The sequence below is a fragment of the Scyliorhinus canicula genome, chromosome 16 (genome assembly GCF_902713615.1).
Source record: "Scyliorhinus canicula chromosome 16, sScyCan1.1, whole genome shotgun sequence".
NCBI classification, from domain to species: domain Eukaryota; kingdom Metazoa; phylum Chordata; class Chondrichthyes; order Carcharhiniformes; family Scyliorhinidae; genus Scyliorhinus; species Scyliorhinus canicula.
In genome coordinates this window covers 99,879,239-99,903,071 of record NC_052161.1, presented here as the reverse complement: position 1 = coordinate 99,903,071, position 23,833 = coordinate 99,879,239, and the positions used below count along the sequence as shown (strand labels likewise).

At 50.0% G+C, this 23,833-nt stretch overlaps 1 protein-coding gene across 4 annotated transcripts in view; it reads right to left on the bottom strand.

Moving 5' to 3' along the window:
* ece1 (endothelin converting enzyme 1) overlaps positions 1 to 23,833 on the bottom strand; it is a 401,990-nt gene that overhangs the window by 19,035 nt on the left and 359,122 nt on the right. For all 4 annotated transcript variants that reach the window (XM_038821847.1, XM_038821850.1, XM_038821848.1 and 1 more), the window contains 3 exons: positions 21,190 to 21,293; positions 19,034 to 19,144; positions 7,136 to 7,203 (listed from right to left, as the gene is read on the bottom strand). In XM_038821847.1, coding sequence (XP_038677775.1) covers positions 7,136 to 7,203; positions 19,034 to 19,144; positions 21,190 to 21,293 — 283 coding nt within the window. The remainder of the gene's footprint in view (positions 1 to 7,135; positions 7,204 to 19,033; positions 19,145 to 21,189; positions 21,294 to 23,833) is intronic.

Sequence of the window (23,833 nt, the reverse complement as noted above, 5' to 3'; positions counted from 1 at the left end):
ACCTTTCTTGACACGATGACCTTTATTGAATGGTTGCTGTTTTACTTAGAGCTGATCAGAATTGAAAGGATATAGAACATGGGAAACAGAAATAAGGAGGGTAGTTAGAAAACTATCCATGCAAAATAACTGCAGTGGAATTCTCCATCAGCGGGAATTCTCCGCTCCATCGATAGTGCACCCACGCCCCTGGGTTTCTCGACAGTGTGGGTTGGCCACGATGCGGAACCCCATTGTCCGGCTGCGGGAATGGAGAATCCCTCTGTGGGCGGGGAGGCGCGCCGCGCTGGAAAATGTGACTGGCGGCCTCTAGAATCCCACCCATGGTGTTTTGAAAATTCTACATGCCAGTCAGAAGAACCTCGCAATTAAACAAAGATGAAGGGGCCACCGGTATGGATGTGATGACAGCGCTGATATTGTTACTATGATTATGGCTGTTTCTGTATTATTCTGCAGAGTTTAGATAATAAGTGCAAAATGCCAATAAAAATATTTTTCAAAAAAATTACATTGCTCAACAACAATTTCCAAGTCCCCTTTTCCATTATTTTTCTCAGGCACTGAAATTTCTGGTCACCCAAATCAAATTTTAATCAAAGGAAAAATGTTCCAATATTATTTGGTCCACAGAAATGCAAGTAAAGTTTCGGGTTTGTTTCGACAACTTATCATGTTTTGGGGGATTGTTTGACCACTTTCCCATGGGAAGGATCTATTTGTAATGAAAATCGCTTATTGTCATGAGTAGGCTTCAAATGAAGTTACTGTGAAAAGCCCCTAGTCGCCACATTCCGGCGCCTGTCTGGGGAGGCTGGTACGGGATTCGAACCGTGCTGCTGGCCTGCTTGGTCTGCTTTAAAAGCCAGCAATTTAGCCCAGTGAGTTTAGTTAAGGTTTGGTTTGAAGGGAGAAAATTCAGCAGGTGGCCCACCTGTCAAGTACAGTCAGGTTCCAAACAGGATGTTTGAACCAGGACTCTAAAGGCAATGAAAGGTAATTACCATTGCTGATGTCCTAAAGGACATAGCTGCTAGATTGGGACTGCAGCAGGAGGTGAGGGAACCAGCAAGAGGGAAAAACATACTTTAAAATTAAAAAAAAAAATTCTCCTCCTTTTTCACATTTCTCCCAAATTTACACCCACCCAACAATAAACAATAATCAGTAACAAATATGTCAATTCCCATATCAATAACAACGATCCCATCCTCCCACCAAACCCCAAACATAAGCCTGCATTTTCACACAAATGACAAAAAGGAGTTAGGGATCACCCATAGTCGCCATGAACACACACAGTCGCCCTGCCCCCAACCCTCCCACCCACACGCCCCAACCAATGTTCGATGTTATCCAATTCTTGAAAGTGCATAATGAATAATGCCCATGAATTGTAGAACCCCTCTATCCTTCCCCTCAGTTCAAACTTAACCTTCTCAAGAGTCAAGAATTCCAACAGGTCCCCCCGCCATGCCAGGGCACAGGGTGGAGAGGCTGCTCTCCAACCTATCAGGATCCGCCTTCGGGCGATCAATGAGGCAAAGGCCTAAACATCTGCCTCCGCACCAGTTTCCAACCCTGGCTGGTCCGAAACCCCGAATATGGCCTCCGAGGGGCCCGGGTCCAGTTTCACGTGCACCACTTTAGAAATTACCCTAAAAGCCTCCTTCCTCTAGCGTGATTAGGCCCCCCTACCCCCACAACGTTCACACACATCTTCTACTCTTTCAAAGAATCGGCTCATCCTCGCCCTCGTGAGGTGTGCTCTGTATACCACCTTCAGTTGTATCAGCCCCAATCTCGCGCACGAGGTGGAGGCATTCACTCTCCAGAGCACCTCATGCCAGAACCCCTCCTCCATGTCCTTTCCCAACTCTTCCTCCCACTTTGCTTTGATCCCGTCCAGTGATGAAATGAAATGAAAATGAAAATTGCTTATTGTCACGAGTAGGCACTGTGAAAAGCCCCTAGTCGTCACATTCCGGCGCCTGTCCCGGGAGGCTGGTACGGGAATCGAATCGTGCTGCTGGTCTGCTTGGTCTGCTTTAAAAGCCAGCGATTTAGCTGAGTGAGCTAACCCAGCCCCTCTTCCCCTCTTCCAAAATAGCTCCGTAAACCGCCGACACTACCCCCTTCTCCAGTCCCCTGTCGTCAGCACCTCCTCCAGCAATGTGGAGGCCGGCTCCACCGGGAAGCTCTGTATCTCCTTCCTGGCAAAATCTCGAACCTGCATGTATCTAAACATTTCTCCCTGCTCCAGCCCATACTTCGCTCCCAGCTCCTTCAATCCTGCAAACCGACCCCCAAGAAACAAATCTTTTAGTGTCTTAATTCCCTTCTCCTCCCATTTCCGAAAATTTCCATCCCACCTCCCTGGCTCAAATCTGTGGTTCCCCCGAATCGGCATTTCCCTCGAACCTGCCCCCAACCCGAAGTGTTGGCGAAACTGCCTCCAAATTCTCAATGAAGCTATTATTACCGGACTCCCTGAGTATTTCCCCGGGGCTATCGGGAGCGGTGCTGTTGCTAGTGCTTTCAATCCCGACCCCCCCGCACAAACTCTCCTCCATTCTGACCCAAGGGGAAAAATATACTTGACCTCATCCTCATCAACCTGCCTTCCGCAGATGCATCTGTCCATGACAGCATCGGTAGGAATGACCACAGCATAGCCCTTTTGACGGCCAAATCCTGCCTTCACATTGAGGATACCTTCCATCGCGTTGTGTGGCACTATCGCCGTGCTAAACGGGATAGACTTCGAACAGATCTAGCAACTCAAAACAGGGCGTCTATGAGGCGCTGTGGGCCAATAGCAGAAGCAGACTGGTACACAACCACAATCTGTAACCTCACGGCCCGACATATTCTCCACACAGCGTTACCACCAAGCCAGGAATCAGGTTCAGAAGAATGAGGGGAAGATCTCATAGAAATCTATCAAATCCTAACAGGATTAGACAGGGTGGATGCAGGAAGGATGTTCCCGATAGTGGGGGTGTCCACAACCAGGTGACACAGTCTGAGCATACAGGGTAGACCATTTAGGACAGAGACTGAACAGAGATTTAGGCTGCTTTAGCTCTCTCAGCTAAATCGCTGGCTTATAAAGCAGACCAAGCAGGCCAGCAGCACGGTTCGATTCCCGTACCAGCCTCCGCGGACAGGCGCTGGAATGTGGCGACTAGGGGCTTTTCACAGTAACTTCATTGAAGCCTACTCGTGACAATAAGCGATTTTCATTTTTCAGATGAGGAAAAATTTCTTCAACCAGAGAGTGGTCCACAACCAACTGATTAGATCTAAGCTCAGCAGTCTTGCCACATCCAGCCGTGAATGGTGGTGGACAATTAAAGAACTCACTGGAAGAGGAGGCTTCACAAATATCCCCATCCTCAGTGATGGAGGAACCTAGCACATCAGTGCAAAAGAGAAGGCTGAAGCATCAGCCAGTAGTACCAAGTGGATGATCCAAGCCTCCGCCCAAGGTCCCCAGCATCACAGATGACAGTCTTCAGCCAATTCCATTCACTACACGTGATATCAAGAAACAGCTGAAGGCACTGGATACGGCAAAGGCTATGGGCCCTAACAACATTCCGGAAATAGCACTGAATACTTGTGCTCCAGTACTTGCCGCGCCTCTAGCCAAGCTGTTCCAGTACAGCTACAACACTGGCATCTACCTGACAATGTGGAAAATTGCCCAGGTTTGTTCGATACCTAAAAAACAGGACAAATCCAACCTGGCCAATTACCGCCCCAATAGTCTACTCTCAATCAAGTGATGGAAGGAGTCATCAACAGCGCTATCAAGTGGCACTTGTTTAACAATCGCATCTGCTCACTGATGTTCAGTTTGGGTTCCGCCAGGGCCATTCAGCTCCTGACCTCGTTACAGCCTTAGTCCAAACACGAACAAAGAAGATGAACAAGAGGTGAGGTGCGAGTGACTGCCCTTGACCTAAGGCAACATTTGACCAAGTATCTGGTTCCGGTTCCCAGCAGGCCACCTGTACAGGTAGCATCACCTGCATGAAAAGGTAGCTGTGCAGAACACATACAGGAGTGACCAATACCACTGATCACAGGAACAGATCTATAGCAGGCTTGGTTTGAACAGATAATCTAATACCCCAGGCTGACACCCCAGCACCGAGGGAGCACTACACTTTTGGAAGAAATGTTAAATTAACTCCCATCTACCCTACCAGACGGACATGAAAATCCCATGGCTGCATTTCAAAGAACACTGGATTCACTCCAGTGTCCTGCCCAATAATTACCCCTCAATGACATTGAGAACAGATTATCTGGTCATCATGTTGCTTGTGGGATCCTGCGCACCAATTTGCTGCATTTCCTACATTATGACAGTGACTAGACATCAGGAGCGGGATTCTCCCCTACCCGGCGGGGCGGGGGGTCCTGGCGTAGCACAGTGGCGCAAACCACTCTGGCGTCGGGCCTCCCCAAAGGTGCGGAATTCTCCGCACCGTTGGGGTCCAAGCCCTCACATTGAGGGGCTAGGCCCGCGCCGGAGTGGTTGGCACCACGCCGATTAGCGGCAAAACCGGCAACAGCGGCCTTTGGCGCCCGCCACCGGGGCTGGCCAAAAGGCCTTCGCCGGTTCACGCATGGGCGCTGGGGGATTCTCTTCCGCGTCCGCCATGGTGGAGGCTGTGGCGGCGGCAGAAGAAAAAGAGTGCCCCTACGGCACTGGCCCGCCCCCCGATCGGTGGGCCCCGATTGCGGGCCTGGCCACCATGGGGGCATCTCCTGGGGTCCAATCGCCCCGCGCGCCCCCCCCCCCCCCCCCCAGGTCCCCGTTGGCCTGCTCGCGCGGCACTTGCGCCGCGCCCCCCCCCCCCCCCCCCCCGGGATCGGTGGGCCCCGATTGCGGGCCTGGCCACCGTGGGGGCACCCCCTGGGGTCCGATCGCCCCGCGCCCCCCCCCCCCCCCTCCCCGGGGTCCGATCGCCCCGTGCCCCCCCCCCCCCCCCCCCAGGACCCCGGGGGCCCGCTCATGCCGCCGATCCCGCCGCCACCAGAGGTGGTTCAAACCTCGGCGGCGGGAGAGACCTCCCAGCGGCAGGACTTCGGCCCATCGTGGGCCGGAGAATCGCCGCAGGGGCCTCGCCGCACTCCCGCCCCCGCCAATTCCCGGCTGGCGGAGAATTTCTGCCACGGTGGGGCGGGATTTTCGGCGGCCCTGGGCGATTCTCCGGCCCTGCTGGGGGTCGGAGAATTTCGCCCCAGATATATTTCCTTGCCTGTAAAGCATTCTGGCACATTGTGAAATCATAAAGTGCCTTCTGTAAATGAAACTTTTCTCTCTCAGTCGCACATTACAATTGCCATAGAGGGAGAGTTCACGATTTGTTTCTGGGATGTTGGGACTGTTCTGCAAAGAGAAATTGGGCAAACCGAGCCTGCATTCTCAAAAGCTTCGAAGAATGAGGTGTGATCGTACTGAAACCTACAGAGTTAGGCAGGGGAGAGGCAAGTCAGATGTTTTCCCTGGTTGGGGAGTCCAGAACCAGGGGGCATCATTTCAAAATAAGGGGGAAGCCACTTAGGACCGACATGAGGGGAAATCTCTTCACTCAAGAGGGTTTGTGAATCTTTGGAGTTCTCGATCCCAGAGGGCTGTGGAAGCTCAGTCACAGAGAATGTTTAAAGCAGAGGTTGATGGGTTTGTCAATACCAATGACATAAAGAGATACAGGTATAGTGTGGTTAAAGGTATTGACGTGGATGATCAGCCATGATCGTATTGAATGGTGTATTAGGCTCGATGGGCTAATGGCCTACTCTGGTTCCTATTTGAGCAGGGCCCACCCCTTGTGCCCTTGGCCTTTATTTTAACTGAAGCTATTTGAGCTTGTGTAAAGTTCCAGCCTCTGGTTCCTCTCACACGTCTCCAAGTTGTAACACATGACTTTTGTGTGGCCAGCTATTCCCGCATGGGTCCGTGACAGTGAACCCGTCAGGCTCACCAAACACTGATCAAAGTCACCAGCTAAGCGACAGCAAACTAGCAATTAATTATCTCCGCAGTTTGTTGCCACTCTGGCTCGCTGCAATCATTGATACATAGCTGCCTATCGGGACCTTCTCCCCTTACACAAGATGAAAGCCTCTTCCTGTCCCAGCCAACGTGCAGGCACATGCATTCACCAGCAGGGGTCACTGGATCGTCAGCAGTGCTCTGGCTGGAATCAGCCTGCTAAGGCTAAACCTGTGACCTTCCTGTTTAGTGCGGGACAAAATGTTCCGCTGCATTAATTAGACTTGGGATGATATATTTTGGGATGCAAAGACTGGAGAAAAGGAGCAAAAGGCCATTCAGCCCCTCAAGTCTGTTCCACTGTTAATTCGATAAATTTGGATCTGCATCTGAATTCCATTTTGGTTCCTTCATTGTTATTACCCTCAATAACAAAAACCTATTAGGGCTCATAGAACATAACAGCGCAGTACAGGCCCTTTGGCCCTCGATGTTGCGGAAGGATTTGTGTGGAGGAAGTGCTCCAGATTTCCATTATATTTTGTATGAATAGATGGCCCCTAATATCACCCCATGAATAGCCTTGGTTCAATTGGAAGATTATATACCCTTTAGAATTACAGTACCACAGAATAAATCAGTGCAAAAGAGGCCCTTTAGCCCATCGCGTCTGCACCGACGCATGAAAGACACCTGACCTGCCTACCCAATCCCATTTGCCAGCACTTGGCCCATAGCCTTGAATGTTATGACGTGCCAAGTGCTCCTTTTTCTAAAGGATGTCCCCACCAAAGTTCCTCTCTGTCGAGTCTCTCAAACTCTTCAATCTTCTTAAACACCGTTCAATCTAACATATCAAATCTACCTGCTTTTGAGGGAACAAGCGCAACAGTGTGTGAGCAGTCATCATTGTTGGACTCCTGTGGTACTGTTATCTGGTGAATCGAGGAAGTTCCAGCCTTGGAGGAAAGTTGGCTCTCCCGAGATGTATATGAGTATCACAGATATACTGTACGAAAGAGAAGTTGGTCTCAGTTTCCCCCCCCCCCCCCTACCCCCACCAAAAACACCTCCTGGGAGAGATCCCAACACAACACTAAACACAAGTTAAAACCTCCATACCTTGATCATCAAAAGCGTGTGTTAACTCATGGCCCATAACCACTCCAATTCCTCCAAAATTTAAAGCCCTGTTAAAAGCAAAATAATTCTTGTTAAGATTCTGAGACTCATCGCCTGGTATCACTGACTGAAGCTTCCCCTGCCCACGGGCTGTTTATAAACATTCCCATTTTTATATTCATAAAACAGCAAGGCCCAAGGCACGGCAAACCATCCAATCAACAGCGCAGCAAAGCGGATGGGATCATTAATCAACCTTCGTATAAGGTGTTTTTTTAAACATCTGGACGCCTGAATGGGTGGGATTTGAGGAGGGATTGAGGGATAGATTCTGCAGTTCGGAGGCCTTGGGAACAGAATTAATTGGAGCAAACATTGGAAGTGGAAGCTAGATTTCTGGATAGCAAATTGTTGACATGGTCCAGCGGAAAGGGAGAAGTTGATCACTTGGATTTATTTCCATAGAATGAGCACACATTTCTGACAATCGCAAAACTCAAATACCTCAGTGGGGGGGGGGGGGGGGGGCGTCGTGTGCATTTCCCCGTAGGTTAATGCCCCTCGAGGGAGAGAAGGGAGAAAGAGAGGGAGATACGCGAGTCATGACGGATCACTTGGAAAGCTAAATGCTCAAGTTATATACACCGAGATAATTACAGTTATTACCATATATGGGTTTACACATTTACAATGGGAAAGTACTAACACTTGAGTAAGAGTAGCTGAATATTGAGAGTAGAACTTGAGATTACCGTAGAGCATTACAAAAAGTGTATGAAATAAGGGATCTAATGATCAGTTGTCTCTTTGTGATGAAGTGGGTAACGTCCCTACCTCTGGACCAAGGCTCCAGGTGCACGTCCCACTCCAGAACATGAGGGCCATGGTTCCTAATGCGGCCAAACAGGTTGATTATCAGACTCTGTAACTCGTTCTGATATGCCTGATGGCAGGAGAGAGTTTACCTGGCCAGCCATATTGCGGGAGGCAACGGCAAACTACTGCGGTACATTGCAAAACACAATCCAATGGAAATCAGGGGGGGGGGGGGGGGGGGGGGGGGGGGGGGGGGAAGAGAGATCAGATATTTGCTACGGCATTATCATGAAGAATAGAATCTCAAGGAGTTTTTTCCCACTTCAGACTGGAACAAAAGCTTTGTCCAACAGGGTCATATATCTGGGACTATTGAATTCAACACGTTTGAACCATTTGATCATATTAATTTATCAGCTCAGGCAGGTTTTGAATTGATTAGATGTTCATTTCAGAAATTTCTGGTAGGCAAGTGGCGGAATTTAATCAAAACAGTTTCGAATAAAGTTGGTAAAGGATTGGAATTAAATCGGTACACACGGAGAGCATTTTGCAAAGAAAATGTAGATCTTCAGCTTTCAAAAACTTTCTGAAACTTCAGTGTTGTGAAAATAGCCTGCACCTGCACAAATGTGTATGGCTTTCTACAGTAATTGAAGAATAGCCTGGGTTTTTGATTTATGGCATGCAGGCGGACACCTGAGGTCCTGTGACCCATCAGGCTGTGGACCAAGAGCTAGAAACTGGGATTCGGTTGGATAGCACAAGCGTGGAGGGACAAATGGTCTCCTTCTATGTGGCAATTTTTTTTTGATGATTCGATGATCATTCACAGGGAAGCATAGCTGCAGTGATCACGCACTGCACCTCCTTCATTTCACGGAGACCTAGGTTTGGGAGGACTCTGCCTGTCCCGCGAGCTTTGCAAAAACCCTGTCGCCGACCCCATGCAGATTGGGTACGCTGCAGGCTTGGAGTGCTGCCTCCTGCTTTCTGTGGTGGTATGAATGGGAGCACTGGTTTCCCATTGGCTCTGGCTGGTCATGTGCCACTCGGCTGGGACTAGTCATGTGACTGCTCACCAATTGGTCGAGAGGCAAGTAGACCCCGCCTCCGAGGCGGGGTATAAGTACCCAGAGTTCCCGGCGGTCGGCCTTTCTCTGTAGTCGATCACCGGGCTAACATCTAGTTGATTAAAGCCTAAGTTTGGACCTTCATCGTGCCTCGCGTCCAATTGATGGTACATCAATTTAATCAGCTAGAATTTTGAAATGGAGCTAGGCATCAAGCCTGACTGCCTCTGCACCAGCCTGCATGCTTCAAATGCGCCTGCAATCTTTAAACATTGGCTGGCGTGTTTCAACAGTTACCTGACGACTGCGGCCAGCAAACCCACCAAGGAGCAGAAACTCCACATCCTCCACTCGTGCGTGGGCACGGCGGTATACTCAATGATTGAGGACGACAATGATTATGACGCGGCCATGGATATCCTGAGAGGACACTTTCTCCGGCTGGTCAACGAAGTACATGCACGGTATCTCCTGACTACTAGACAACAGTTCCCTGGTGAGTCCCTCGACGAGTTTTACCAGGCCCTCACGGCTCTAGGGAGAATTTGTGCCTGTCCCCAAGTTTCTGCGACAGAGCCCATGGAACTTTTAATCAGAAATGCTTACGTTGCCGGCATCCTGTGTCCGCCAATGAATACTGGAGAAGAACGCCCTCAGCCTAGCTGAGGCACGGACCCTTGAAACCTCCCTGGAGGTCACCAACCTGAACGCCTGCGCATATGCCCCCGGCCGCGCGGCAACCCCTTGGACTTCATGGCACGCGCCACCTCCGTCCTCCGCTGACCCCGACCCCCCCCCAGGCCTGCGCTGCGGGACGTTCCAACAAGCTAACGGGGCCCCGCTGCTATTTTTGCGGCCTCTCCAAACACCCTCGCCCGCGCTGCCCGCCCGCTCCGCTCTGTGTAAGAGCTGCGGGAAGAAGGGCCATTACGCTGTGGTCTGCCAGACCAAGTCGGTCGCTGCTGTTCCGCGCAGCGACTGTGGATCGCCCCCCCAGGGCCCAGCGCCACGCACCGACACCTCCGGCCCGCCTCCCGGCCCCCGCAACAGGCCCACAGTCCTCCCTACCCCCTCTCCCGGCTGCCCTGACCGCAGACACCGCTGACATTGCCCCCAGCCGCCACGAGGTTCCCATGGGCGCTGCCAACTTGGGCACCGGACGCCATATCTGGGTCATGGGCGCCGCCATCTTCGGGACCCGGCTCCACGTGCGGGTCCTGGGCGCCGCCATCTTGGGCAACACGGAAGGAAGGCCCTGCCAGCGATTACTCTGCCACCGAGGACGATCTGGAACTCTCGCCATGACTTGCTTCCATCACGCTCGACCAGTCGCGACCACGTACTCTCGCCAAGACTAGGACAACGATCCAGCTCAACGGGCATGAGACGAAATGCCTACTGGACTCCGGGAGCAAGGAAAGTTTCGTCCACCCCGACACGGTAAGACGCTGCGCGCTCCCCATCCACCCAGTCAAACATAAGATCGAGTTAGCCTCGGGTTCGCACTCCGTCCAGATCACCGAGTGCTGCATAGCAGACCTCACGGTCCAGGGGAGGGTTTTCAAAAACTACAAACTCCTCACCCTCCCCCGTCTATGCACTCCGGCACTCTTGGGCCTGGATTTCCAGTGCAACCTGCAGAGCTTGACCTTCCAATTCGGCGGCCCTATTCCTCCCCTTACTGTCTGCAGCCTCGCGTCCCTCAAAGTGGACCCCCCTTCCTTGTTTGCTAATCTCACCCCAGATTGTAAACATGTCGCCACTAGGAGCAGACGATACAGTGCCCAGGACTGGACCTTCATCGGGTCCGAGGTCCAGAGGCTCATTAAGGAAGGTGTCATCGAGGCCAGCAACAGTCCCTGGCGAGCCCAAGTGCTGGTAGTTCGGACTGGGGAGAAAAACCGGATGGTCATTGATTACAGTCAGACCATCAACAGGTTTACGCAGCTGGACGCGTATCCTCTCCCCTGTATTTCAGACCTGGTTAACAGGATCGCGAAATACAAAGTCTTTTCCACGGTGGACCTTAAGTCTGCCTACCACCAGCTCTCCATCCACGCGAGTGACTGCAAGTACACCGCGTTTGAGGCAGATGGGCGCCTCTACCACTTCCTCAGGGTTCCATTCGGTGTCACAAATGGGGTCTCGGTCTTCCAACGGGAGATGGACCGAATGGTCGACAAGTACGGTTTACGGGCCACCTTCCCGTATCTCGATAACGTCACCGTCTGCGGCCATGAACAGCAGGACCATGACATCAACCTTCAAAAATTCCTCCGAACCGCGAAACTCCTTAATTTAACTTACAATAAGGATAAGTGCATGTTTAGCACCGACCGTCTAGCCATCCTTGGCCTACGTGGTGCGTAACGGAGTGATAGGCCCCGATCCCGAACGCGTGCGCCTAAGTTTGGACCTTCATCGTGCCTCGCGTCCAATTGATGGTACATCACTTTCAATATCTGATATCCTGTGTGTATTTTCACCAGGCCAGGTACAGTTACATCCTGGGACACCTTCCCAGCTAGGGAGGAAGACATCAGTAAAGACTCCGGTTGCTATCCGGAGAGAAATCTGTTATTTAAAATCCAAACTTATGCACTTCTAATTCTGTCCTCACCGGGGTTTACATTGGAATTCCAGCGAGTGTTTAGAAGCAGAGCGCTTGTTGCCAGCTGCTTTGTTTCCTGTGACTTTGATTTAATTTGTTTCACATAAATGCTCCACATTTACAGCGAGTACTGGGATAAATGTGTTGGTGACAAGCGAGCTCCGCTCTGCATTCCCACATTAAAGGAATGCAGTGCCAGGTTTGATGAAAGCACTTTGCTGCACAGCCTGCCTAGAATCTCTCCACTTTTTGGCAACGTATTCATGAAATTTGACTTCTTCACTCTCGCCTATCATTTATTACAAGGCCTTGCGAAAAGTCGTTTATCAGTGGTTCGAAACTCTCGGAGTTGCACGCCTGTTAACCAATCCTTTAACAATCGTTTATTGGGGCCCAGCCAATAAAACTGTTGGTGTCAGCCTTGATTGAATGATTTTGCCCTCAAGGCAGAATCTTACAGTTGTTCCTGTACACAGTACGTCAGTGCCCTGTACAGGCTCAGTGTCACATCCTGTGAATTTATTCTGCACACCAGATTTCCCAAATTCCTATTCTCTTTTCATTGCACAGTTGGGCAATATTTTTTTAAAAATTCATTGGTAGGATGTGGGCGTCAGTGGCTCGGCCTGCATTTGACGCCCACCCCTAATTGCCCTTGGTGATCTGTCTTCATGCACCTCCAGTCCTCCTCCTGCCTTCTGCAGGCCAAGAGGACGGAAGTTAAATTAGAAAGTGCAGAAACAGGCCATTCAGCCCTGGCTTATAATGCTGTACGTGGCCTCCGAGCAACCTCTTTTCCTTCGGCCCTCACCGAGCTTCCCCATAACACCCACCAACACTTTTCACCTCGACTACTCCACGTGGCAACAAGGTTCACATTCCAATCATTCAGTGGATAAGGAAGCTTCCTGTTAATTTTATGATTTATGCACACGAAGGGTGGCGCAGTGGTAGCACTGCAGTTTCACGGTGCCGAGGTCCCAGGTTCGATCCCGGCTCTGGGTCACTGTCCGTGTGGAGTTTGCACATTCTCCCAGTGTTTGCGTGGGTTTCGCCCCACAACCCAAAGATGTGCAGGGTAGGTGAATTTAACACAACACGCTAAGTTGCCCCTTAATTGGAAAAAAAATGAATTGGGCACTCTAAATTTATATATAAACAAATATATTTTAAAAAATGATTATGCACATGATCTAACGGAGAGTCAGGCGTGATGTGGCTGGTAAATCTCACGAGAGGCATGAAATTAAATTTGCTTATTGTCACAAGTAGGCTTCAAATGAAGTTGCTGTGAAAAGCCCCTAGTCGCCACATTCCGGTGCTTGTTCGGGGATGCTGGTACGGGATTGTGGTCTTGATCCCACCTACAAGGGATCCCGCCCAGAACGGACTCTGTTTTTTGGGGGGAGGTTAGATCGCACCCAAAATCCCTGGGCCGGGATTCGCCCCTACCCGGCGGGGCGGGGGTCCCTACGTGTTGGAGTGGTGTGAACCACTCCGGCGTCGGGCCGCCCAAAGGTGCGGAAGTTTCCGCACCTCTAGGGGCCAAGCACTCACATTGAGGGACTAGGCCCACTCTGGAGTGGTTCCCACTCCGCCGGCTGGCGTGAACGACCTTTGGCGCCACGCCAGCCGGGGCCGAAAGGACTTCGCCAGCCGGTGTAAGTCCGCGCATGCACCGGAGAGTCAGCGGCTGCTGACGATATATACCCGCACATGCGCAGGGGAGGGGGTCACTTCCACGTCCGCTATCGTGAATGCTATGGCCAACGTGGAAGGAAAAGAGTGCCCCACGGCATATGCCCGCCCGCCGATCGGTGAGCCCCGATCGTGGGTCAGGCCACCGTGGGGGCACCCCCCAGGGTCAGAGTCCCCACTCCTAGGACCCCGGAGCCCACCCGCGCCGCCAATCCCGCCGGTAAGAGAGGTGGTTTAATCCACGCCGGTGGGAGAGGCTAGTCAGCGGCGGGACTTCGGTCCATCGCGCGCCGGAGAATCGCCGCGGGTCTTTAATTGCAGTGTTTATTTGCTTTCCAGCACTGCGTAGTCATCAAAATTGAAATTCAATTCCCAAACGCTCTAAATCCCCCTGTGCCAATGTTGCAATATCGTTGTTGTGCTTGGCCTTTTCAACGAGCAGTCCTTTTTTTGCATGGCTGTGCACATATGGTATCTATCACGGAGCATGGCCTGCGTGCTACCTATGGGCAGCTGTGCGGTCTCGCGTGGCTTAGTGGGAACATTGCTCCACAACCAATCAGCCAGCCCTATCCCCAGGCAGCAAGAGGACAGACCCATGCAGGCCCCAGGTGATAAAGTCACATTTAGAGCCCTGATGAAGCAAAGCTTGAGCACAGTTCCGTAGTAATCCGCTCACTTCAAAATTAAACTGTGCTGGGGAGAGGTGATGGGCTGACCGTTCATCATCAGGGCCCCCACTTGTCAGGCCAGGAACGTCACTTCCCAATCCGGAAAAATATGGGGTTTTGGGAATGGGGAAAGGTCAATTTGTCCAACACGTTGCTGTTTTGTTATGCTCTTGACGTAGCATAAGCTGCTTCCTTGATGTACACTCTGATAAAGGAAGGTTCAGACTTGGAGATAGCTTTAACACATTTATTAAACTGTTAACAATTCTCCTACTTGGATTCGACTCTCCTGTTAATCCTGCTATAGCTACTCAGACTATCTAACCAGTCTGCTACAATCCACAAGGTGGGTGTGATGTGTTCAATCAACCCTGTGTACTCACCAAGTGTCCCCATTGGAAAGAGAAAGATCATGTGTGCTGTGTCCTTATATATGGGTTGGTGTAATGCCCCCCTGTGGTAGTGTCACCTCTTGTGTGTGTCTTGAATGCCCATTGGTTGTGTCCTATCTTACTGACCTATTGGTTGAATATGTCTCTGGTGCTCCCTCTAGTGTCTATCTAATCTACGTGTATTTACATTAACCCCTTGTGTATTTACAGTGATGCATATCACCACATCCCCCTTCTTTCATGTTACACATTTTCTGTACAGTGTTAAAGAAAATTGAACAGAAACAGGTAGATAAGTGATGCTATGTACAAGTTATGATGACTGTGATGACTATACAACAGTATACAGGACCAAATAATAGTTGCGATGACTTTGAACATAAGACAATACAAAATAAAAAAAGTTATGAGTCCAATAGTTCATGAATTTATATGGTCTAGTATGGAAGTGTCAATGGTGACGTTGTCATTCCCTTTTGAACACTGTCAGTGTCCTGGTATTTGGTCATCAGGATGTGTTCAAATGTTCAAATCACTTCATTGACCGATTTGGAGTCTGTTTCTTTTTTTTTTCCGATGCTTATGGCAGCAATTCTGGATGGCATCTGTCCTGAAAGCCAGGTTCGGTGTTGGTAGTGCAGCAAATGCGAATTGGAAAGATGCATCGTCCTGCCACGGTATGTCATTGTACTGAGCTGAGCAGTAACAGTGTCACTCATGGGCAGAGTTGTACCATGCCGTACCAGGCGTAGTTCCATTCTTGTTTTTGTCGTGCTTGCTGTCGACGTTGTTGCCTCTGGTATGCTTCTCGTTAATGTCTTTGATGTTGTTGTTGTGTTGGTTGGTTTTGTTGTCGCGTTTGCTGCGCTCAAGGGCCACACTCTGAGGATAATATGACTCCTTCACACAGTTACTCGTGTCAGTGTGCTTGTGCTTTGTGGCATCTGCTGTTTCCTTGAGCGTGCCGTCACTGAGTTTGCGGCGCTCCCTATCTGGAGTCATGTCCGGCTTACTTGAATCAGCTTTGGATTGTTGATGCTCCCCATCTGGAGCCCTTTCTGGTTCACCTGAATCAGCTTTGGTTTCTTGCCGCTCCCCAGCTGGAGTCATTGCAGGTTCACCGAGTCAGCTGAGGTTTCTTGCCGCTCCCCGTCTGGAGTCATTGCAGGTTCACTTGAAGCTTCCGAGGTTTCTTGATGCTCCCCGTCTGGAGTCATGTCCGGCTTACTTGAATCAGCTTTGGTTTCTTGCCGCTCCCCGTCCGGAGTCATTGCAGGTTCACCGAGTCAGCCGAGGTTTCTTGCCGCTCCCCGTCTGGAGTCATTGCAGGTTCACCGAGTCAGCCGAGGTTTCTTGATGCTCCCCATCCGGAGTCAAAACTTTCAGGAATGCATTTGCTTGTGGAGAGGCTTGACCGGATGAGGTTTGAATTAACGTGGTGTCACCGGAGTCACCAGTAGTCTCACTGTGATTGCCGAGTGCCTCTGTACACACTAGCTGAGGTCTGTCATGGTTCACATCTGGTATGGGAAGTGGGATGCCGTCGTCAGTTGTCGCACATACAGTGGGTAGAGCCTCAGTGTCTTCTTGTCATTCACTTGAGCTGAGTAGACTGTCGGAGTCTTCTTCTGGTGGCTCAAACAATCTGGGTGGACTGTCATAGTCGCTTTGTTGTTCACTTGAATGTGGCAGACTGTCATAGCCTTCTTGCTGTTCACTGGAGCATGGTGGACCTGCATTGTCTGCCGCTGGTTGCTCAGAGGAGGTTGCTAGACCCTCATTGTCTTGTTCATGAAAGGACTGCGCTCTTGAATCTTGCGTTGCTTCTATCGTGGAGGCTGTCCACGAGCTCGCTGTGGAGGCTTGTGTCACTCCCTCTGTGGAATCTTGCAGCGTTCCTGTGTGGAATTGTGCATTGGTCTCGCTGTGGAGACTTTCATTGCTTTCTGTGTGGAGTCGGGGACTCTTCGCGGTGGGTGGACCACTCTGTGTGTGGCAGCAGGCCGCTCTCTGTGGGCTTGTACCGCTCTCTGTCTCTTGGCGTCCGGCCGCAGCATAATCCTGCACTCACGAGTCGGGGTGTCATATATGCTGGGCTTAAGATTCCCCAATCCGAAGAACCCGTCGTCGGGGTCTTCAATGTGCAACACCTCTAGTTGCAGTTCGGATTTGGTACTGGGGTAGCCGCCTCCCAATATGAAATCATCGTCTGAGTCGTTATCTTACAAGACCATATCATCTTCTAGGGCGATGCTACCTGCTTGTTGCAGGGTTCTGTGGAGGTTACTTTCAGCTACTGGTCAAATTTCAGGCATTGTGCTGTAGTTCCAGGTGAAAGAATCGGGTTTTACGGCTTTAAAACTTTTTTTAACGTGTTTTGGGACATTTCCCCTTTAAGTGGGCATGGTCCGGGGTCTCTGACATCACGAAGCGTGTGACGTAGGTCGTAGGAAGTGATTGCGCATGCACAGATCGCTGTTCCTTTGCTTGGGGCCTTTTTCGCAATTGCGCATGCGCAGCTTCTCGCACATGTGCAAACGGGCCTTCCCGCTCTGTGCGCTCTTCGCGCAATGCGCAGGTGCGGCTCCTTTTCCAAGATGGCTGCAAATCAAAACTGTCGTTTGTTGCTGCAAGCTTACCTCGTGGTGAGTTTTGACGCCTCTTTTACCGCTTTTTTCTTGTATGTCCCTTGCAGAATTCTTGGAATTTGTCCAGGACTGCCTGGAAGTCGCTCTTGTTTTGCCCCTTTGAGTATTGGAAGGTCTGGAAGATGTCGGCTGCTCTTGGACCCACGATGGTAAGTAGAAGCTTTATTTTCTCTGCATCCGCCACACCATCTAGGTCAGACGCTACCAGGTAGATCTCGAATCTCTGCCTGAACGCACGCCAGTTTTCACTGAGATTATCTTGGTACCTGAGCTGCTGTGGAACCGGAATCTCGAACATCATCTTGCCTGGGTGCCGTTGCTGGTTGTCACCGTTTGCTGAATTGTAACTATATGGATTTAACAGTCACTCACTGATACCGTGTTTTGTTATGCTCTTGATGTAGCATAAGCTGCTTCCTTGATGTACACTCTGACAAAGGAAGGTTCAGACTTGGAGATAGCTTTAACACATTTATTAAACTGTTAACAATTCTCCTACTTGGATTCGACTCTCCTGTTAATCCTGCTGTAGCTACTCAGACTATCTAACCAGTCTGCTACAATCCACGTGGTGGGTGCGATGTGTTTCAATCAACCGTGTGTACTCACTGAGTGTCTCCACTGGAAAGAGGAAGATCATGTGTGCTGTGTCCTTTTATATGGGTTGGTGTAATGCCCCCTGTGGTAGTGTCACCTCTGTGTGCGTCTTGAATGCCCATTGGTCGTGTCCTATCTTACTGACCTATTGGTTGACTGTCTGTGTGTCATGTCTCTGGTGCTCCCTCTAGTGTCTATCTAATCTACATGTATTTACATTAACCACTTGTGTATTTACAGTGATTCATATCACCACAGTTGCCCCTCCATATTTTACGAATTTTTGACTCAGTCTCCACGATCTCTGCTTTCCAGAACGTGCTGCCAATATCTTATTAATTACATTAAGGTTAATGGCAATTACTTTCTTCAACAGGTGATGGGTTTTGTACAGCAATAAATGGGGATAGCTGGGAAACTGGGGTTGGGGGGGGGGGGGGGGGGGTGGAGTAACGTTGGCTGTGAACAATGTCAGTGAACTCTCCTCAGCAAAGCAGCTGTGTCTTAGTTTTAACTACATCGATCAGCGTGGATCTGATTAACATGCGGCTCCTGAATGGTTTGCATTATTATTATTTATTTTCACTTATGGGGCAATTTAGCAGGGCCAATCCACATACCCTGCCACATCTTTGGGATGTGGGGGTGAAACCAAGCAGGCACAGAGAGAACGTGCAAACTCCACACGGACAGCGACCCAGAGCTGGCATCGAACACAGGTCCTCCGCGCTGTGAGGCAGTAGTGCTCACCACTGTGCCACAGTGATGCCTTTTTAAAAATTTTATTTAAAATGTTTTATTGTTGCCTCAGTTACTGGTGCTGGCAACTCATTATTACTTCTATTATCCTTTGTCGGGAATAAACCTGCCCTAATTCCCTGCTTACTCCCCAATATTAAAATGATAGGTCTTCACTTTCCAACTCCTCATCACCTTGGGAGGTGTAAATCGACCCCTCTTCAAAACTCAGTCAAGTCCGCCTTGGTCACCTCACAGGACAGGCCCAAATCTTCAAACTTTTCCACTTAGCTCAAGCCGCCCTTGTTCTAGACTTTACAAATTCTCATTCTTGTTTTCAAATCCCTCCATTGGCCTGGCCGCTCCCAGGGCTGGGCAAACTCCTCCACCACCGGAATATCCATGCTCATCCTGGTCGCTTGAGAATCTCTGATCTTAAATCGGTCTGCCGTTGACGGCCGTGCCTTCAGCTGCCTTGACCACAAGCCCCGGGAATTCCCTCTCAAATCTCTTTCTGCTCCTTTCTCTGACTGAGCTTTCGGGCGGCACCCACTCTAATAGCCCCCTGTGTGATTCGGTTAGTGGGTTATGGGTGAGCTGGCTTTCTCACTACTGGCTTTTCTCAAAACACTACCTCATTCGCCTCAGACTTACTTTGGGAAATCCCTGGCGTAGAATGGAGCCTGCAGAATACCAGCAGGGAATACAATCTCGTTCTTTGTAGGGGAGTAGTACGCGTTAACTGCTGGGGGTGTCATACTCCACCTGTTGGGAGAAAGTGGCACAATTAACATCATGGAAAATTAGATACAAAACTGGCAGCAGAGTTAGAGGTCGATCGGTCCCTTTTTGGGTGTGAGCCTTCAGTGAGGGTTAATGGTTAGAGTCAAAGTCAAATTGAAGAAGGGATGGGGGGAAAGAGAGAAGCGGAACTGGTGAAGACGAAAGCTGTCCAGTCAGTAGTACGCCTACAGGCCACAGCTGCTGTCGGCATCAATTTTATTCAGCCACTAGAGGGAGCAGCGAACACAGTCTAAATCCCGGCAGTTCTGTAACTCAGCCTTGGAGAAGGACTGACTCTGCAGAACTCCTACTTGCCTTCAGGGTGATGCAGAGCTCAGGGTCTCAAAACATCAGCCTCGCCCAGGCCCACAGCACAGGCTCCTCCAGTCCAGTACGGATAGAGCCCACAGCAGATAGCCCGAGGCAAGGTGGCTGAATTTGTATACAACCTTCCACCAGCCCACACCTCCCCCAGGGTCCCAAAGCGCTTTATAGCCAATGGAATACTTTTTGAGGTGGGGAGCATGGCCAACAATTCGTGCACAGCAAGATCCCACAAGCACTAATGACCAGATAATGTGTTTTTACTGATGCTGATAGAAAGATGAATATTGATCAGGGCACTGGGCTATAACCCATCCTTATTTTACAGTGAAATGACGCTATGGGGTCTTTTAAGTTTTCTTGAGGCGGGGGGGGGGGGGTGCAAGGCTTCTGTTTAAACTGAAAGACAGCGCACGTCTGATGGTGCAGCACTCCCTCGGTACTGCACTGCTGCTGTCAGCCTAGATTTTGTGCTCAAGTCTTGAAATTGGGGCTTGAACCAATGATCGCAGACTCAACGGTGAGAGTGTTACCCACTGACAGCAATTCCTGGCTAACTTCCTCGAATCTCCTAACAGAGAATCATTCCTACGGATGTTACAGAAGCGTTGGGAGTCCAGTCACTTGGGATTGAACCTTTCATGTCACAGTTAAATCAGGAAGCTGAGCTTCAATAGACAGGGCAGGTTCTAACCTCCCCTCGGCTGTACAAGGGCGGTCCAGTGCCTGGAGGCTGGGGGCGGGGGGGGGGGGGGGGGGGGGGGGGGGGTGTTATTGCTCTGCAAACCCTTGCTGATTACTTTTTATGCACGAGGTGCAACTGCCCAAAAGCAGATCACCAACTGGTGACACCCGCTCAACCATGTCAACAACCAACGAGCACTGGGCAGTCATGCCCGTACACCCCACAGTACACCAGCTCTCACCGACTGACGCGCACCCCTCCCCTCCTCCCCACCACCACCACCACTTCAGGTGGGCAGCTGGCTCCGGTGGAACCAAACCCCAGCCGAGGCCTCTGCCAACAGGCTGGAGAATTGCTAAATAGAGCTGCAACGGTGAGAAATGGTTTGTGGTTTGGTTTCCACTTTGAACGAGATTTGGATTTTTCTTCAGCTAACTTGTGGCTTCTTCAGGATTTGGGAGGTTCCCCACAATCAGTGGGCGTTTAAATCTAATTCCGGTTGTTCAAAAACTCCTTCCTTTACGTTGATAACTTCTAGGTAAGTATCCATAGAATTCCTACAGTGCAGAAGGAGACCATTCGGCCCATCGAGTCTGCACCCAACCTCTGAAAGAGTACCCTATCTAGGCCCACTCCTTTGCTCTATCCGCAGAACCCAGTAACCTCACCTAACTATTGGACACTGAGGGGAAGTTTCATCATGGCCAATCCACGTATCCTGCACATCTTTGGACTCTGGGAAGAAAACGGAGCACCCGGAGGAAATCCACGCCGACACTGGGAGAACGTGCAAACTCCGCACAGTCACCCAAGACCAGAATTGAATCCGGGTCCCTGGCGCTGTGAGGCAGCAGTGCTAAATACCATGCCACCAGTCAATCTCTCTCTTACAATAGACTATTCCACCTTCTCTTCCCAGTATCTGGCACAAGACTGTTGTTGTCACTGTTACATCGCAGCACGCATCACCATCTCATTGGCATAACTGTTAACCCATCGTTCTCTCAGAAATACTCACTGTTCCTTGTTGGGAGGTTTCCGTAACTGATCTGCTGTCACGCGGGCAGAGAAGTTGTAGAACTGCAGCGTATTTTGGAAGTAGAGATCAGGAACGACTTCATACTGTGTGAAAGCAAACAATGCTCACTCGTCAAACTGCTCAACTCCTCTCTAAAAGCAGCAATCTCAACACTGCAATACGGGACACTGGAATTCTTGTTCATCCTAACTAGAGGGACGGAGACCCACAGGTTAGCTCGTGGAGCAGTGCGGTGCTTCACTAACTCCCACTATCCATACTTCCATCAGCTGGTGCCGGGCTCTGTTCCAGTTCCTTTTGAAACTCTGACCCAACAGAATCTACCGGCCTCAGTCTCCCAAGTGGCCTCTAGAATGCACAGCCTTTTGTGGGAGGGTGTTGGCGTGTGCGAGAGTTCCAGATTTGCCCACTTGCCCTTTTGTGTGAATAAGTGCTCCCTGATTCCATGCCTATTTTAATGATCTGTAATTCCAAGGCGACGTACGACCCCTTGTTCAGCACTTACTCCGCCAGAGGAAGTAACCGACCAAATCCTTCTTTGGCTTGCACGCAGCAATTTACCTCAACTTCTAAAGTGAAGGGAATGCATTAACTAGATTATACATATCGATGGCTTGGACTTTGGCAGCCAGGACGTCGTTTCCAAGTTTACAGATGACACACAGCATAATAATCAATAAGTATAGTAGCGGACTTCAGGAGGATGTAGACCGGTGAAATGGACAGACTCGTGGCTGAATAAATGAACACAGTGAATCGCAATGTGGTGCATTTTGCAAGGGAGAATGAGGAGAGACAGGCAGCCTGAAGTGGTTCAATTTAAAAGGGGCACAGGGACAGGGAGACCGGTGGTATATGTATACAAATCTGTGAAGGCGATTGAGATCGCCTGTTGAAAAAGCACATGGGCTCCTTGCCTTTATAAACAGAGTAATGGAGTACAAAAGTAAGGAGGTTAGACTAAACCTCTGTAAAACACTGTCGAGTCCTCAGCTGGAGTCATATGTTCTGATCTGGACACCGCACGATAACAAGGATTGGAGAGGGTGCAAAGGAAATTTACTGGAATGATACCAGGAATGAGGGACTTCAGTTAATGCTGAAAGACTTGAGAACAGGGGTTGCTTTCCTTGGGAGCTGAGAGATTGAGGACATTTTATAAGAGGGTCTAGATTTCCAGCGTGGGGTAGGTAGCAGGAATGACTTGCTTGATTGATACCCCTGGCTCTCTGATCTCTACTGTCAATTTCACAATATTTATTTACAAAAGACTTAGAGGTTTCAATTGATTGCAGTTTCTATTATTGATACTTTGAAGGGTCTAGGTGATTAACACTTTTATTGCCCTGCGGTGTAATGACAATTTTTACAAACAATTTTTTTTACACATCCTGCTATCACTATAGGATTAATTGGTTCTGCACAGCACATAGTTGTTTATTCGGCATAGAAGTACCATAGCTTGGCATTGGCGACATGAGAAGCATTGGGGTGGGTGACGTGCTATAGCTTCGTACACTAAATTTATATTAAAAAAAGCTGGCACCACTCCCATGAAAATTGCTAAGGATGTCTATTGTTGCCATGGAACTGACAGGTCAGGAGTTCCGGATGCAGGCTTTTCACCCGCACCAGGCCGCACCCATCTGAGGCACTCCCAAAAATCAGACAGTCCAGGAATGGATTTGGGAATCTGGAATCGAGGCCCACCTGCCATTTTTGAAGGGATCCCAAGTCAAATCCAAATCATGAAGGATTTTAGGAAAATAAAACTGCTTTCAGTTTCAGAGAGTCAGTAACTAGAGGGCACAGATTTGAGGGAGAAATGAGGAGCACCGTTTCCCAGATTCATAACAATCTTGAATGTGCTGCCTGATAGGTCAGTGGAAGGAGATTTACCCCCACAACCCAAAGATGTGCAGGCTAGATGGATTGGCCACGCTAAAGTGACCCTTAATTGGAAAAAAAAATTAGGTACATTAAAGGAATTTAATATGCACTTGAATGCTTCAGGGCAAGAGCAGATGAGTCAAAGAGGTGGCACTGGGATTGATGGGCTGAATGGCCTCATTCACGCCTTTATCATCCTATGAAATGTCTGTAGTCTGTCATTTTGGGGTCCCTGGGGTAGATTTAGGTGTGAGTCATAGTGCCGGTCAATGAGGCAGAGGCAGTGAAAAGCCTCCTAGCTGTCCCAGCCAGCCAGCCACACTCCCCTCCTCCCCACACTCCCTCACACCCATCCCAGCCACACGCTGCTCTCTTCCCCCTCAATCCAGGCCCCTCCCTCAGTAAAGCCTAGAGATCAGGGGGCAATTTGACCTTTGTGTGTGAAACTGGCAAAGGTCAGGTGTCAGGAAGATTGGCCCTGTCTTTCCGGAAGAGAGATCCCAAACTGTGGCTTTTGCCAGCTGCATCTCCAAATGGGAGTTTTGGGTATTGGCAACGGGGGAGTGGCTGGTAAAGATAGCAAGAGTAATCCAGAATCTGGGGTCTGTTGGGAGTCCCACAAAGCAGGAAGCAAGAGTATTTAACCCCTTTTTGTGGGGGAGGAGGAACCACCGATGCAGAAAAATAAACTTGAAACCGGGCTCGTTACACGTGGGGCGCAGTGACCTGGTGA